Source organism: Hyalella azteca, unplaced genomic scaffold (genome assembly GCF_000764305.2).
Source record: "Hyalella azteca isolate HAZT.00-mixed unplaced genomic scaffold, Hazt_2.0.2 contig5120, whole genome shotgun sequence".
Lineage (NCBI taxonomy): Eukaryota > Metazoa > Arthropoda > Malacostraca > Amphipoda > Hyalellidae > Hyalella > Hyalella azteca.
In genome coordinates, this window is record NW_025935320.1 from 20,404 (window position 1) to 38,271 (window position 17,868).

Genomic DNA, 17,868 nt, shown 5'->3' on the forward strand with positions numbered 1-17,868 from the left:
ATAATCATCTTGATTATCTTAATTTAACGGCAGACTGAACACATTCTTCAAATGCTAAAGATAATCATCTTGATTATCTTAATTTAACGGCAGACTGAACACATTCTTCAAATGCTAAATATAATCATCTTGATTATCTTCAAATGCTACATTTAATCATCTTGATTATCTTCAAATGCTAAATATAATCATCTTGATTATCTTCAAATGCTAAATTTAATCATCTTGATTATCTTCAAATGCTAAATTTAATCATCATGATTATCTTCAAATGCTAAATATAATCATCTTGATTATCTTCAAATGCTAAATTTAATCATCTTGATTATCTTCAAATGCTACATTTAATCATCTTGATTATCTTCAAATGCTAAATATAATCATCTTGATTATCTTCAAATGCTAAATTTAATCATCTTGATTATCTTCAAATGCTAAATTTAATCATCATGATTATCTTCAAATGCTAAATATAATCATCTTGATTATCTTCAAATGCTAAATTTAATCATCTTGATTATCTTCAAATGCTAAATTTAATCATCATGATTATCTTAATTTAACGGCAGACTGGACACATTCTTCAAATGCTAAATATAATTATCTCGATTATTTTATCGATTATTATTATTATTATTATTATTATATCGATTATTCTCGATTTTTTTATTATAATCATCTTGATTATCTTAATTTAATGGCAGACTGAAGGATATTCTGGACCGACGGGAGGAGCTACACCAGGCGATCCTAGCCTGCGAGGGGGAGATCGCGGCACAGCGCGCGACCGAGCAAGAATTGCTGGTAAATATTATTAATATTGAATAGATTAATTCAATATTATTAATATTGAATAAATTATTTAAATATTATTAATATTGAATAAATTATTGCAATCTTATTAATATTGAATAGATTATTTCAATCTCATTAAAATTGAATAGATTATTTCAATCTTATTATTATAATAATTATAATGGATAATTATTAATAATTATAATTATTATTGTAATGGATTATTTCAATCTTATCAATATTATATTCATATTATATTATTATTATTAATTCAATCATTCATTCAATATGAATAAAATAATTCAATCTTATTTATATTGAATAGATTATTTTATTTGAATCGATTATTTTTTTAGATTATTAATATTGAATAAATTATTTCAATATTATTAATATTGAATAAATTATTTCAATCTTATTAATATTGAATTAATTATTGCAATCTTATTTATATTGAATAGATTATTACAATCTTATTCATATTGAATAAATTATTTCAATCTTATTAATATTGAATAAATTATTTCAATCTTATTAATATTGAATAGATTATTTCAAATTATTTCAATCTTATTCATATTGAATTAATTAATTCAATCTTTGTAAATATTTTTAGCGAACCTTTTGTTAGCTTAGTTTTTAATAGTTTATTTTTTATGCGCTCCTATGATTTACTTGTTCATCCGACCTTTAGAGTGTAAAACCTAGTCAACGACGTATCAAATAGTTTCTTGGCAGGGCCTATACTTTCAAAAAAAGTTTAGAGATCGTAAGTTCATCAGCCAATCATTGACGGCCTTTCAAGCAAAATCCACCAATCATAGACAAGAAAATAGAGCGTAAGTACTTACGTTCACTTAATCATAGACAAGAAAATAGAGCGTAAGTACTTACGTTCACTTAATCNGTACTTACGCTCTATTTTCTTGTCTATGATTAAGTGAACGTAAGTACTTACGCTCTATTTTCTTGTCTATGATTAAGTGAACGTAAGTACTTACGCTCTATTTTCTTGTTTATGATTAAGTGAACGTAAGTACTTACGTTCTATTTTCTTGTCTATGATTGGTGGATTTTGCTTGAAAGGCCGTCAATGATTGGCTGATGACCTTACGACCTCTTAACTTTTTTTGAAAGTATAGGCCCAGATTAGAGCAATAACGAATGAACAATTTTACTTACAGTATGATGGCAGATTGAAGCAAATTAGATACAAAAATAAGAACCGCAGTAATAATATGATGGATGAGAAAAAATTAGATGAGGCATTAGCATTTAATATTTTAATTCAGGATGTGGCATTCAGAATGTGGTAATGCGGTAATGCGGTATTAAACATATGGTATTAAGCCTGCGGTATTAAGCATGCAATAAAAAGGTATATGGTATTAAGCCAGCGGTATTAAGCATGCAATAAAAAGGTATATGGTATAATTGGTATTAAACCTGCGGTATTAAGCCTGCAGTATTGAACATATGGTATTGAACCTGCGTTATTAAGCCTGCGGTATTGAACATATGGTATTGAACCTGCGGTATTGAACATATGGTATTGAACCTGCGGTATTAGGCCTGCGGTATTGAGCCTGCGGTATTAAGCCTGCGGTATTAAGCCTGCGGTATTGAACATATGGTATTAAGCCTGTGGTATTAAACCTGCGGTAATGAGCCTGCGGTATTAAGCCTGCGGTATCGAACATATGGTATTAAGCCTGTGGTATTAAACCTGCGGTATTTAGCCTGCGGTATTGAGCCTGCGGTATTAAACCTGCGGTATTGAGCCTGCGGTATTAAACCTGCGGCATTGAGCCTGCGGTATTAAGCCTGCGCTATTGAACATATCGCATTAAGCCTGCGGTATTAAGCCTGCGGGATTAAGCCTGTGGTATTTATATTTAATTAATACTCGTGGTGCGCAGGATGCGCTGGTGCGTCTGCGTCAGAAGGACGCGTGTAACGTCGCCTGCAGCGACGCCCGCAGCAGACGTGTGGGCGAAGACTGCACTGTAGACCCTCTGCACCACAGCCTCGACAGGGTCGGGGTCTGGGGGTTCTTGTGAGGGTCTGGGTCTTGTAGGGTTCTGGGTCTCCAATAGGGTTTGGGTGTGGTAAGGGTCTGGGTCTCGTGAAGGTCTGGTTCCTGTAGGGGTCTGGGCCTCGTGAGGGTCCGGTTCTCGAGAAGGTCTGGTTCTTGTAGGGGTCTGGGTCTCGAGACGGTCTGGGTCTTGTAGGGGTCTGGGTCTCGTGAGGGTCTGGTTCTCGAGAAGGTCTGGTTCTTGTAGGGGTCTGGGTCTCGAGACGGTCTGGGTCTTGTAGAGGTCTGGGTCTCGTGAGGGTCTGGGTCTTGTAGGGGTCTGGGTCTTGTAGGGGTCTGGGTCTCGTGAGGGTCTGGTTCTTGTAGGGGTCTGGGTCTTGTAGGGGTCTGGGTCTTGTGAGGGTCTGGTTCTTGTAGGGGTCTGTGTCTTGTAGGGGTCTGGGTCTTGTAGGGGTCTGGGTCTTGTAGGTGTCTGGGTCTCGTGAGGGTCTAGGTCTTGTAGAGGTCTGGGTCTCGTGAGGGTCTTGTTCTCGAGAAGGTCTGGATCTTGTAGCTAGTGTCTGGGTTTCGAGAGGGTCTGGGTCTTGTAAATGTCTGGGTCGCGTGAGGGTCTGGGTCTGGTGAGGTTCTGGGTCTCATTGGGTCTAGGTCTCGTGAGGGTCAGGGTCTTGAGAGGGTTTGAGTCTGATGATGGTCTGGATCTCCTGGGAATCTGGGTCTCGTGATGGTCTGGGTCTCGTGAGGGTCTGGGTCTCATGAGGGTCTGGGTCTTGTAGGGGTCTGGGTCTTGTTGGGGTCTGGGTCTTGTAGGGGTCTGGATCTTGTAGGGGTCTGGGTCTTGTAGGGGTCTTGGTCTTGTAGGGGTCTGGATCTCGTTGAGGTCTGGGTCTCGTGGAGGTCCGGGTCTCCTGGAAGTCTGGGTCTCGTTGCGGTCTGGATCCTGTAAAGGTCTGTTTCTCGCTTAACGACCTCATTAACAATAAAGTCAAGTGTTGATAAAAATTTTATTTGTTCAGGAGCTTCATACGTCCAATAAATATTTCATTTGTTCAGTCGTACGTTCAATAAATATTTAATTTGTTCAGTCATACGTTCAATAAATATTTAACTTGTTTAGTCGTACGTTGAATAAATATTTAATTTGTTCGGGAGCTTCATACGTTCAATAAATATTTAATTTATTCAAGAAAGTCGTACGTCCAATAAATATTTAATTTGTCTAGTCGTACGTCCAATTAATATTTAATTTGTTCAGTCGTACGTTCAATAAATATTTAATTTGTTCAGTCGTACGTTCAATAAATATTTAAAATATTTAATTTGTTCAGTCGTAAGTTCAATAAATATTTAATTTGTTCAGTCGTACGTTCAATAAATATATAATTTATCCAGGAAAGTCATACGTTACGACGAGACACGTCGCAGCTAATGGACTGCGTACGTCACGTACGTCAATAAAGCTTTAATTTCTTCAGGAAAGTGGTACGTCCAATAAATATTTAATTTATTCAGGAAAGTCGTACGTTACGACGAGACACGTCGCAGTTAGTGGACTGCGTACGTCACGTACGTCAGCAGACCGCGCGTCTACGGGACGTAAAGAAGCAGCTGGAGCTGGACTGGTCTGATAAGCTGGAGGCTTTCCAGCTGGACTTGGGGGCGGCCAAGCTGGTCAACCAGCTACAGCTGGCTCAGTTCAAGGTTAAGTTGAACTGTTTAGGCGGTTATTGCTAACTGGAACTGTTAGTGTATTATATGTTAACTCGAATTGTTAGGGCATTAAATGTTAACTAGAACAGTTAATGCATTATATGTTAACTAAAGCTGTTAATTCATTAAATGTTAACTGGAACAGTTAATTCATTAAATGTTAACTGGAACTGTTAGTACATTATATGTGGAACTGTTAGTGCATTATATGTCAACTAGAACTGTTAATGTATTAAATGTTAACTCGAATTGTTAGGGCATTAAATAATGACTGGGAATGTTAATGCATTAAATGTTGACTGGAACTGTTAGTGCATTATATGTTAACTCAAACTGTTAATACTGTTATTTTTTCTTAAACTGCTAATGCTGTTATTTTTAATTTGAACTGTTAATGCTGTTATTTTTTACTTGAACTTTTAATACTGTTATTTTGTACTTGAACTGTTACTCCTGTTATTTTTTACTTGAACTGTTACTGCTGTTATTTTAAAGTGAACTGTCAATGCCGTTATTTGTTAAGTGAACTGTTAATGCTGTTATTTTTACTTGAACTGTTCATGCTGTTAATTTTTGCCTGAACTGTTAATGCTGTTATTTTTTCTCGAACTGCTAATGCCGTTATTTTTTACGTGAACTGTTAATGCTGTTATTTTTTACTTAAAGTGTTGATGCTGTTATTTTTTTATGTAAAATGTTAATGCTGGAATTTTAAATCGAACCGTTAATATTGTTATTTTTGCGTGAGCTGTTGATGCTTTTATTTTCTACATGAACTTTTCATGCTGTTATTTTTTCATGAACTGTTTATGCTGTTATTTTTTACGTACACTGTTAATGCTGTTATTTTTACTAGAACTCTTAATGCTGTCATTTTTTCATGGACTGTTCATGCTGTCATTTTTGCGGGAACTGTTAATGCTGTTATTTTTACTTAAACTGTTGGTGCTGTTATTTTTGCCTGAACTGTTAATGCTGTTATTTTTTCATGAACTGTTAATGCTGTCATTTTTTACTTGAACTGTTAATGCAGCTACTATTTACGTCAACGATCAATACTGTTTTTGTTAATTAACCTGATTTGTTATTGCTGTTACTGCTAACTTGAACTGTTAAGATGTAACTTTCATCTATCATAAACAAGAGTTAAAAGTACAGACGGCAAATTCATAATAAAAATGCAATGTAATGACAATTTTTTTCGATTGTACTCTTTTTTTGGTAACAAATTTATTTAAAAAATGAAATTTAATGACAAATATCTAATAATTTTTATTTTTACCCTCATTTTGAGTAGTAATGAATTAACAAAATTGAATATAACTACAAATTCATATTAAAAATGCAATGTAAGGACAATTTCTTCAAAATTTCGATTGTACTCTTTTTCGGTAGTAATCAATTAACAAAATTGTATATAACGAATATTATTTATATTATTGAACGAGGACAATTTCTTTATAATTTCGATTGTACTCTTTTTTCGGTAGTAATCAATTAATAAAATTGTTTATAACGAATATTATTTATATTATTGGACGAAGAAACCTTCCCCCAGCCTGGGGTGAGTCACGCTACGGGGAGCAGCGTCCCCGAGGACTGGGGGGAGAGGGTGAGGGGGCTGTTGGGGGGCGCTAAGGGGGAGGTCACGCGAGGGGGGCGAGTGAGGGCCGCTGCCAGACAGGTGGGGTATAGTTATTAAAATTATTGTTTTAATTAAGTTATATGAATTTTGTTATTGAATTAATTAAGATATTTGAATTTTATTATTGAATTATGATTATTAATGAATTATAATTTTTGGGATAAATGGGCATCGATTTGCACAGTTTTCAGAAAAAAATGTCTGTTACTTATCTTCAATTATGCGTGTTTTACAACATCTTCGTAACCGTAATGTTGAAAAAAGTATTTTTTAAACATGTTTTACAATTCCGTAAAGTAAATTATTTTTAAAATAAATTAATTTATAAGATTAAAAATATCTTCATGATAATTCTTTACCGTTCTAGTACCCAACAGTTGATTTTAAGTTTTTTACTCAACATTAAAAATATGTATTGAAATATGATTGAATTTTTTAAAAATATGTCACTTTTTGTAACGCTGACGATGCATGTGTTCAACTGACCATGATGCTGACGATGAGTGTGTTCAACTGACCATGATGCTGACGATGAGTGTGTTCAACTGACCATGATGCTGACGATGAGGGTGTTCAACTGACCATGATGCTGACAATGCACGTGTTCAACTGACCATGATGCTGACGATGCATGTGTTCAACTGACCATGATGCTGACGATGCGTGTGTTCAACTGACCATGATGCTGACGATGAGTGTGTTCAACTGATTGATTGATTGATTGATTGATTGATTGATTTTTATTCACAAAGGAGCTCTAGTTACAATTCAAAAGAGAAAAAGAAAAAAATTTACAAAATAATAGAGACATCCATGAGACTGACCATGATGCTGAGAGACTGACCATGATGCTGACGATGAGGGTGTTCAACTGACCATGATGCTGACAATGCACGTGTTCAACTGACCATGATGCTGACGATGAAGAAAAAATGTCTTTTACTTATGTTCAATTATGCGTGTTTTACATATTCGTGACCGTAATATTGAAAAAAATATTTTTAAACATATTTTACAATTCCATCAAGTAAATTATGTTTAAATTAATTAATGGTTGATTTTAATTTGTTTACTCATCATTAAAAATAAATATAAATAACTGACCATGATGCTGACGATGCATGTGTTCAACTGACCATGATGCTGACCATGGACCATGATGCTGACCATGTACCATGATGCTGACCATGGACCATGATGCTGACCATGGACCATGATGCTGACCATGGACCATGATGCTGACGATGAGTGTATGTCTGCAGGCAATAGACGAGACGTCAGCTGACGTGGTGGGCTGCGAGGCTGACGTGCAGCGAGACGTCGCTCGTCGTATCCATGAACTCGAGACAGCCAAGCAGACGCTCGAGACCGATGCTATCAAAGTATATTTCTCTATTTTATATTATAAAAATGTATTAAATTTTTTATTTTCCAATAATAAAATTATATATTTCGATATCTCAAATTATTCATTTCGATAAAATTTCAAATATTTTTATTTCGAGACAGCCAAGCAGACGCTCGAGACAGACGCTGTCAAAGTATATTTCTCTATTTTATATTAAAAAATAAATTAAATTTTTTATTTTTATTCTAATAAATTATGTATTGCGATATCTTACGCAAAAGAATATTCAAATAATATATATATATATATATGAATATTATTTCAATAATAATAGAAATAATAATAAGAAATATTTACAATATTTCTAATTATAAAAATTTATTTTATTTTTCATGCAGAATTATTGTAAAATTTCGCAAATTATTTATTAAGTTTCATGAGCTTATGAAATTTTATTTTAGATAAAAATTATATTATAGTTGATTATAGTTTCATTATATCTAATGCAATAAGGATTACAAGAAATATATTGCCAATGGAAAATCACCTATCATTATATTAGCCTCGTTGTGTCCTCATAGATTCGTTTAATAAATTATTATATTATAAATTATTCAATTTTAACTACTATATTATAAAAACCGTGTTATAAAAACTATTTGAATCAATATGGCTCATTTCTCCCGACGTCTCCCAAACACTAAATATATCATTTCCCCGAGTTCTTATTACTGAACATACGTAAATCTTTTTAGGATTATAATGATTATTAATTGTTATTATCAACAATTACTCCTAATATTATTAGTAAAATAAGAAATTAAATGTACTGTTTAGGATTATAATGATTAATAACTGTTATTATCAATAATTACTCGTTATATAATTAGTAAAAGAAATATATTAGTGTTTATGAATTACAATGAATATTAATTATTATTATTAATAATTACCTGAAATATTATATAGTAAAATAAGTACTGTTTAGGATTATAATGTTTTTTATTTGTTATTATTAATAATTACTCATAATATTATTAATAACAAGTATTAATAAAAATAAAATAAGTAACAATATTCACTGCAGGTGCAGCAGGAGTCATTGAACAAATGTAAATCTGTTTAGGATTATTATGCTTATTAATTGTTATCATCAATAATAACTCGTAATATTATTAGTAAAACAAGTAACAATATTCACTGTTTAGGATTATAATGATTATTAATTGTTATTAATAATAACAATTTATTAGTAAAATAAGTAATTATTCACGGCAGGTGCTGCAGGAGTGCGTGCAGCAGGAAGCGAGCATCGAGCAGCTGCAGCAGGAGCTGCGGGCCATGGAGGGCCCCATGCAGGTGGCCCAAACCAGGGCCTGGTTGAGGGGCCTCAAGCCGGGCCATGAGAAGTGTCTTGACGGGCCCCACGCCAGGCAAGTGTCTTGACGGGCCCCACGCCAGGCAAGTGTCTTGACGGGCCCCACGCCAGGCAAGTGTCTTGACTGGCCCCACGGCAGGCAAGTGTCATGACGGGCCCCACGCCAGGCAAGTGTCTTGACGGGCCCCACGCCAGGCAAGTGTCTTGAAGAACAAAAACAATATCAACTGACAAAACAATATCAACAGACAAAACAATATTAATTTTAAAAATAATATTCTAATTTTCCCGCAGACTGCAGGAAGAGCTGCAGGCGCTGCCTGCGGGCATCAGCAGACTGCGGGAGCGTCTGCGGCAGAGCGAAGACTCGCTGGCACGTCTGCAGGCTCTGCACGCAGAGATACTGGCAGAGATCCTTAACAAGGAACACACGCTGGCACTAGAGAGACGCTGCCAGAGGGTCAGAGACACGGCACCCAAGGGTCTCTAGTGCACCGGCGACTCTCTGACTAGAGGTTTCAGTGTCTCTGACTGGAGGCTTCATGTCTCTGACTAGATATAACATATATTTTAATACAGGTCACATGTCTCTGACGAGAGGCACAATGTCTCTGACTTGAGGCTTCATTATCTCTGACTTGAGGCTTCATTGTCTCTGACTAGTTATTTCATATCTCTGACTAGTTATTTCATATCTCTGACTACGGGTCACATGTCTCTGACTAGATGCACAATGTCTCTGACTTGAGGCTTCATTGTCTCTGACTAGAAACTTAACGTCTCTGACTAGATAAATTATAGCTTTGACTACAGGTCACATGTCTCTGACTAGATGCATCATGTCTCTGACTAGAGACTTCACGTCTCTGACTAGATAAATCATATCTTTGACTACAGGTCACATGTCTCTGACTAGATGCACAACGTCTCTGACTCGAGGTCCCTTGTCTCTGACAGGAAGGTCCACATGTCTCTGTCTAGACTCCGAGGTCGCGGACTAAAAATACATTTGAGTTTCCTCGTCTCTGTTATGATACCTTGTATAAAGATACAAATACAATGGAGTTTACTTGATTGTATTGGTTTTTCCTGCAAAACTTGTTGAAGAAAAGTCAATGGAAAGCTTTATATGATGCAAAAAGCAACTTGATGAGCTGAATTTTCTCACGGAAGCTGATTTAAAAGTAATTTTTTAAATAAAAGTGTGAAAATCTTGAAAATTTCAGATGAATATAATTGTTTTCCAGGTAATTTCCCCGAAATTAATTTCGTGTAGTGCGATAAGAGATCCTATTTAGAACGATTATGCTACGACAAATAGTGGCTCTACTAGAAGTATTATTATAATTAAATAATAAAACATGCTGTATTATTTTATTATAGTCATTTTTCATAATAAACAAATGGTTTATCATACAACATGAAACTCCTATATACACTATTTAATTATAGTATCTTCCGGTTACATCTTCAAATGTATGTTAGATCACTGCAACTATTTCCCGAGATACTTTTCTATATAATTTAGGATTGGTTACAGTGTTGGTTAGGAGTGGTACTAGTGGTACACTGTACCACTCTAGGAGTGGTACAGTGGCTACAGTTCAGAGTATGTGAATGTTCTGCGATGTTAAGAATCAGCGACAGGTCTACGGCCTACTAAACGCTGAAACCGCTATTATATTATCATACATGATGAAATCTGTGTTAAAATGTCCATCTTTTGTATATCTCGTACAAGCTCACGATTTTCTATTCTGGATAAACTTTAAGCTTTTCTCTGCCCCGGTATTCAGGTAGAAGTAAAAGGGCTGACATTCGTAGTTAGAAAATTCGTCGCAGAAGTGTCGGTGCGCTGAGGTAGTTGCTCGCACAGTTTGCTCACGCCAACGATCACGCGCTTTGGTAGAAATTGGCTAAAGTACAAAGGTGATAAAAGCCATTCCCAGCCATTGGTAATGGATAAAAGCCATTCCCAGCCATTGGTAATGGATAAAAGCCATTCCCAGCCATTGGGAATGGATAAAAGCCATTCCCAACCATTGGTAATGGATAAAAGCCATTAATTGGCTAAAGTACAAAGATGATGCAGTGAACAACGGCAATAATCATAAACGTAGAAGCTGCGCCTGCAATTNCGTTCAATAAATATTTAATTTGTTCAGTCGTACGTTCAATAAATATTTAATTTGTTCATGAAAGTCGTACGTCCAATAAATATTTAATATGTCTAGTAGTACGTCCAATTAATATTTAATTTGTTCAGTCGTACGTTATATAAATATTTAATTTCTTCGGGAGATTCATGTACGTTTACTAAATAATTAATTTTTTAATTTGTTCCGGAGCTTCATACTTCCAATATATATTCAATCTCTCCGGGAACACATTTTGATTTAATTTGTTCATGAAAGTCGTACGTCCAATAAATATTAAATTTATTCAGGAAAGTCGTACGTCCAATAAATATTTAATTTATTCATGAAAGTCGTACGTTCAATAAATATTTAATTTGTTCATGAAAGTCGTACGTTCAACAAATATTAACTTTATCCAGGAAAGTCGTACGTTCAATAAATATTTAATTTATTCATGAAAGTCGTACGTTCAACAAATATTAACTTTATCCAGGAAAGTCGTACGTTAAATAAATATTCAATTTATTCATGAAAGTCGTACGTTCAACAAATATTAACTTTATCCAGGAGTGTCGTACGTTCAATAAATATTTAATTTATTCATGAAAGTCGTACGTTACGACGAGACACGTCGCAGTTAGTGGACTGCGTACGTCACGTACGTCAATAAAGATTTAATTTGTTCAGTCGTACGTGCAATAAATTTTAAATTTATCCAGGAAAGTCGTACGTTACGACGCGACACGTCGCAGCTAGTGGACTGCGTACGTCACGTACGTCAACAGACCGCACGTCTACGGGACGTAAAGAAGCAGCTGGAGCTGGACTGGTCTGATAAGCTGGAGGCTTTCCAGCTGGACTTGGGGGCGGCCAAGCTGGTCAACCAAATTTCGTGTAGTGCGATAAGAGATCCTATTTAGAACGATTATGATACAACAAATAGTGGCTCTACTAGAAGTATTATTATAATTAAATAATAAAACATGCTGTATTATTTTATTATAGTCATTTTTCATAATAAACAAATGGTTTATCATACAACATGAAACTCCTATATACACTATTTAATTATAGTATCTTCCGGTTACATCTTCAAATGTATGTTAGATCACTGCAACTATTTCCCGAGATACTTTTCTATATAATTTAGGATTGGTTACAGTGTTGGTTAGGAGTGGTACTAGTGGTACACTGTACCACTCTAGGAGTGGTACAGTGGCTACAGTTCAGAGTATGTGAATGTTCTGCGATGTTAAGAATCAGCGACAGGTCTACGGCCTACTAAACGCTGAAACCGCTATTATATTATCATACATGATGAAATCTGTGTTAAAATGTCCATCTTTTGTATATCTCGTACAAGCTCACGATTTTCTATTCTGGATAAACTTTAAGCTTTTCTCTGCCCCGGTATTCAGGTAGAAGTAAAAGGGCTGACATTCGTAGTTAGAAAATTCGTCGCAGAAGTGTCGGTGCGCTGAGGTAGTTGCTCGCACAGTTTGCTCACGCCAACGATCACGCGCTTTGGTAGAAATTGGCTAAAGTACAAAGGTGATAAAAGCCATTCCCAGCCATTGGTAATGGATAAAAGCCATTCCCAGCCATTGGTAATGGATAAAAGCCATTCCCAGCCATTGGGAATGGATAAAAGCCATTCCCAGCCATTGGGAATGGATAAAAGCCATTCCCAGCCATTGGGAATGGATAAAAGCCATTCCCAACCATTGGTAATGGATAAAAGCCATTAATTGGCTAAAGTAAAAAATTGATGCAGTGAACAACGGCAATAATCATAAACGTAGAAGCTGCGCCTGCAATTGATTTTCCTCAGGCCTAGTCGGCCATAATGCGTTTAAATTTATATTTGAGATTAAAATTCAATATTTAGATAGACAATAGCGAACGTACACGTACGGCGAACGTATGAAGCGAATTTTGAAATCCGCTCATTAAAAAAATTCTCCTATCGTGAAATTTATGTATTAACATTTATTCACATCAGTTTATATGACAAATTCGTTTATTCATTAGGATTTAGACGTAAAAATAAAAACCTGTTCGAATAATAACTATAGAGAAACATAATAATTTAGGATAAAAGATGATGCTTAAGATCATGTGACTGAATTAAATTTTTGGCTGGAAATTTGTTCATAAAGATGTTACATAACTACAAAAACCATCTCTACATATCACTGCATTAAAATATATTCTGGTCTACGTGTTGTAATTAATAAAATTAAAAGCTTACAGCGTATGTTTTTTTCACACCGGTATACTGTGAAGAAATGCTTAAAGTTGGTTCGTACAATTTTGGATCCAACACGTCCAAGGTAGGTAAATTCAAATTAAAAAAATGGAACAATTAATTATAATTATGTAGATTAATTTAATTATAAAATTAAAATCCTAAAGATCTCGATTCATGCCTTCCTCCTCCCGAGACCGAATGGACACTTTTCGCTCTACCGAACCACTCATAAAATAAAACAAATAAAAAAACTTAAAAAAACACGTTTTCTAAACGGACAAAAAAGAAGAACATTTATTCGCACATAACATTAAAGTTATGTGAAATGTTATGTAATGTTATGTAAGAGTAAATGTTTTTCTTTTTTGTCCGTTAAGAAAACGTGGCTTTTAAAAGTTTTTTATTTGTTTTATTTCATAATTTTTAGTTATGTAAAAACCAGAAAAACGTGGTTTTTACAAATGTTTTTATATATATATATTTATTTTCTACTTATTAGTTTAGCAATTTTAGCAATTCAAATCAATTTCTAGGGTTGGCAAATCTGGATGTTAAACAAAAATCTCGATTCCCAACCGTGAAATTTTTTTTTTCACTTCTTTTATAAAAAAATTTTAAATTATTACTTCTGATGATCAAATCTTGAATNAATCGATTGATACGTGTCTCGATGTTGTAGGATGATATTTGTGGGAGGAGATAGATTTTCTAAAGTACCCCTTTTTAGCCGTTTTCTATGAATTTAACGTTTTCTGTCAATTTATTTCGAAAAATTCATACGAGCAAAATGTTTTTCTTTTTACATTTTACGTATGTATGTGAAGTTTCATGACAATCGGATGATAACTGTAGAAGTTTTCCGTAGGGGTAGCCGATCCCCTTAACCGATTCGACACTTCAGCGAACTCGCGTGCGAACTGGCCTGCGAACTCGAATGCAAAACCTAACTTCATTTCAACTGTGGCACTCATAACTCCTTCAATTATGAATGGATTTTATTCAAATTTGAAAGATAAGTAGATAATATCAGTATTTTGCGGGGGGAATTTTTTCAGATTTTTACATCCTTAACTTTTTTGTTAATACGGAAAACCTAACTTCATTTTCAACTGTGGCACTCATAACTCCTTCAATTATGAACGGATTTTATTTTCGGTTAGGTATTGTCAATGCTGTGTCTGGAATTTCAAGCAGTTCCGTTTAGTATAGAAGGAGTTATGAGTAGCACGGTTGCCTGAAATTGGTGTTTTTTCGTTTTAATTGCTAACGAAGTAATGGAAAATTCTTTAATTACTTCAGACACAGCGCATTGACAATACCTACATATTTCAAACACATCCGGTCAGTATTGAAGGAGATATGAGTGGCTCGGTTGAACGAAAAGTTGGGTTATGTTTTTGAGTCCGCTGGCACGTTCACAACTTCACAGTCGAGTTCGGGAGAAGTGTCGATTCGGTCCTACCGACATGTTGCTTACTGCTTAGGCATTAAAAGTGATTCATTTCTCATTACTCTGAAGTGGTGAAGTTCCAAAGTTGGGGCAAATTGACTAAAGACCTCATAACAACAGAATTTCGTGAGTTCGTGTACTGTATTATGTACGTAAATTAATTCCGTTCGTTTCTTTCGACTCGATGAGTGTGGCTTCTGGTATGCACGCTGCCATTTTTACTCAGAAAATTCGCATTTCAATTATACAAGGACGATAATAGCGTTATGTTTATTGGGAACCTATTATACATGATTTATTAAGTGGATCCGATCATATGAGTGTTCTAACTAAAAGATAATCCTTCAAAGTTCAACTAGAAGCTCGAGCCAAAAAAAGGGAAGATTTCGGAAAAAATGTTACCCTGCTGATATTTCGAACTCGAACACTGCCAGTCGGCAATCAACCGCCATTTGCTTTCGAGCTTGTGGTTGTGTAAAACTTTTTCCAGACACCGCCTGAGACACGTGACGACTTGTTCCAAGACGTTGATGATTTTTACAGGGCAGCCGCCGGAGTTTAAGAAAATGAAAAATTAAGTAGGTAGGTACAGTGTCTGGTACACACCATTAGGCTTTAGTTTTGACTTTTAACTTTAGAAAATGGATTAAATTGAATAAACTGATGGCAAGTTGCCAAATAATGGACTATAAAATATAAAGTTTGTGAAAATTGTTGCCATATGAAAATATATTTCATTTGTTGTAGGGCTACAAGCCTACAACATGAACATATCACTCTTTGACTCTTACACTCTACACTCTACAGAGTAGGACAGCCTACTAATACACTTACAGACTCACAGTCAATATGACTATTATATTATAGTAATTATACGAGATCATTAAGTGATTGAGATGTGAAAGTAAAGTATGTAGTTGATACTGTGAGAGTGCAATTGGCAATTTGGCAGACTGACTGAGACTAGGTAATACATCATCTATTCAAATTCAATTTTACTTGAACAAATCACAATTGAATGTGTGGGCTCTTTTGCAGCACTTGCATGGAAATTGGAATGAAAGCCAGGTTGGGATCATAGTTGCAAAAGCCAGGAATATGGATGATTGATGAAGCCATTAGCCAATAGCCATGAAGTGAAGGGAGGCCACAAGAGCAAAGCATGAAACAGTTCAAACTAGGATTTTTCCAATCTTGCTCAATACTAGACTAACTAGAGTAGACTTGACTTCTTTTTGTTTGATCTCTTCTTAACCTAGAATGTAAAATCAATCATAACAGAGCCTCAAAAGCCTTTCGAAGTTCACAAGTAAGCCAGGTCTTTGCATGTGCCATGTGGAAATATGAAATTATCCACCTTTTGAAAATTCTGTATTTTTCACAATAAAAAAATTTAGGTAGTTTTGCAATGCACAATTTTTATAAAATCTACCTGACAGACTGATTGTTAATGTCAAGATTGGTTTTCAATTTATTATATATTCATTATCTTTAATATGAATTGTTTAATATTCTTCACACAAGTAAGACAGTAGGTAAGTTTGTATCTTGTATGGATTCTGGTCAATATTTGTTGGTAGCTATTAAATTTTTCATAATTTCATATTATCAAATAAAATGGCTTTTGTCTTCAAATTTTCAGTTTAAGCCTTTCACTTCTAAGCTACCTATTTATATATAAGCCTAAATGGCCAGGCAGTATTGCCAGTATACATGTGATGTGTGAATAATTTTCCCTTGCCAACTGCCTAGTGCGGTAGTGCCAATGCCCCATGCCATGGCCCATCACCTGATTCTTAATGGAAAACATCTACTGTCATTGCATGAAATTTTTCTAAAATCATCTGAAATTTAAGATTTCTGTCAGTGTCAGACTGTCAGGTGCCTTGTGTTTAAGTTTATTGATTATTAAAAGTAGAAGATTGAACTGAGGATATCAGTGAACATTTTGACTTCTTTCAAGCAGGCCTTATTGAGTGGAATTCTCTAAATCCTGCTGGGCCATTAGCTTGATACAAAATATCAGAGATAGTAGTAAGGTCCAATATGAATATATTAGATCTTCTGATCCAATATGATACATGTATGATATACCTGTTAGTGCATATTTATAGTACCCCTCTCCAATTCCTCACTTGGTCTTGTATAATTTTACCAAGCCATTAAAGCCAAAGCAGCAAAGATTTAGTACCTAGTAATTAAAAAAAAAACTAATTGGAATGCTCTATTTGTGTTTTGTATTGAACCAATCTTAATATTTTAGTTCATGAATTCAATGTGTTATGACACATGAGCTATCACCATGCTGAATTTTCTGCTCTAGACAATATTGAACACTTCCTATAAACAGTATTGCGCAATAATTTTCTGGTAAAAATTCAAAATGTATATAATTATGAGAAGAAACATGAGTTGTATTGATGGTAGAGAAGGAGGATGAGTATGGCACGTTGAGTTACTCAAGGAGGTTACTTGCTGATTTCAAATATTTGATTTGACAGTTTAGATTTCTGTACTTACTCCAAATATGAATTATTAAAAAAAGTAGAATATTTTGCTTACGTATATTTTTAAAGACACATGAGAATGATACAGTGAGATGCGACTCTAAAGTCTGAAGTGGCTGAAAAGTAATCAGGGTCAAGAAAAGTTTACTAAATCAAAGTGTCACTAATTTAAAGAAAATTATCTATATTTGCCATGCATGGAAGAAGAAGAAGAAATTATCTATATTTACCATGCATTATTATTCATTGAATTTCTCACTTTGAAGCCCATTGACAGAAAAATGTAAAGCCAAGAAAAATTAACCTTCCAAATGGGAACCATGAAATGGACATTTGTGGTCCAAGTTTAGAGTTTGCCAGCATTAGGTTCACTTCACTGTTTTAGATCCTTGTTGTTCACAGATTCTAGGTAGTATTGAGACACCTCTTACAGGTGGGCCAAATTATGTACTTGAATTTTATAATTGATCATCATTTAGATTAATTGAAACATGAATGAAAAGCAATAAATTGCAATTCTCAGCAGTAAGATTCTAAATGATGAAAAACATCATTTTTGTATCACGCCAAGAACCCAGTAAAATGTATTTCAAAGAAAGACTAAACAGAAG

The 17,868-nt window shown here is 34.7% G+C and overlaps 1 protein-coding gene across 1 annotated transcript; it reads right to left on the reverse strand.

Annotated features, from left to right (window-relative positions):
- Positions 1-2,690: 2,690 nt before the first annotated feature.
- Positions 2,691-7,343, reverse strand: LOC108680056 (proline-rich extensin-like protein EPR1). The gene is made up of 3 exons (XM_018168823.1): positions 7,290-7,343; positions 3,434-3,770; positions 2,691-3,370 (listed from the first exon to the last, which is right to left on the reverse strand). The coding sequence occupies exons 1-3, from the start codon at positions 7,341-7,343 to the stop codon at positions 2,691-2,693; spliced, it is 1,071 nt and encodes a 356-aa protein (XP_018024312.1).
- Positions 7,344-17,868: the final 10,525 nt, after the last annotated feature.

Coding starts and splice junctions, on each gene's coding strand:
- LOC108680056 (XM_018168823.1), bottom strand. CDS start 7,343: ATGGTCCATGGTCAGCATCATGGTCAGTTGAACACATGCATCGTCAGC. Junction 3,771..7,289: donor CATGCATCGTCAGCATCATG/GTCAGTTATTTA, acceptor AGACCTTTACAG/GATCCAGACCGCAACGAGAC. Junction 3,371..3,433: donor CACCAGACCCAGACCCTCAC/GCGACCCAGACA, acceptor TACAAGATCCAG/ACCTTCTCGAGAACAAGACC.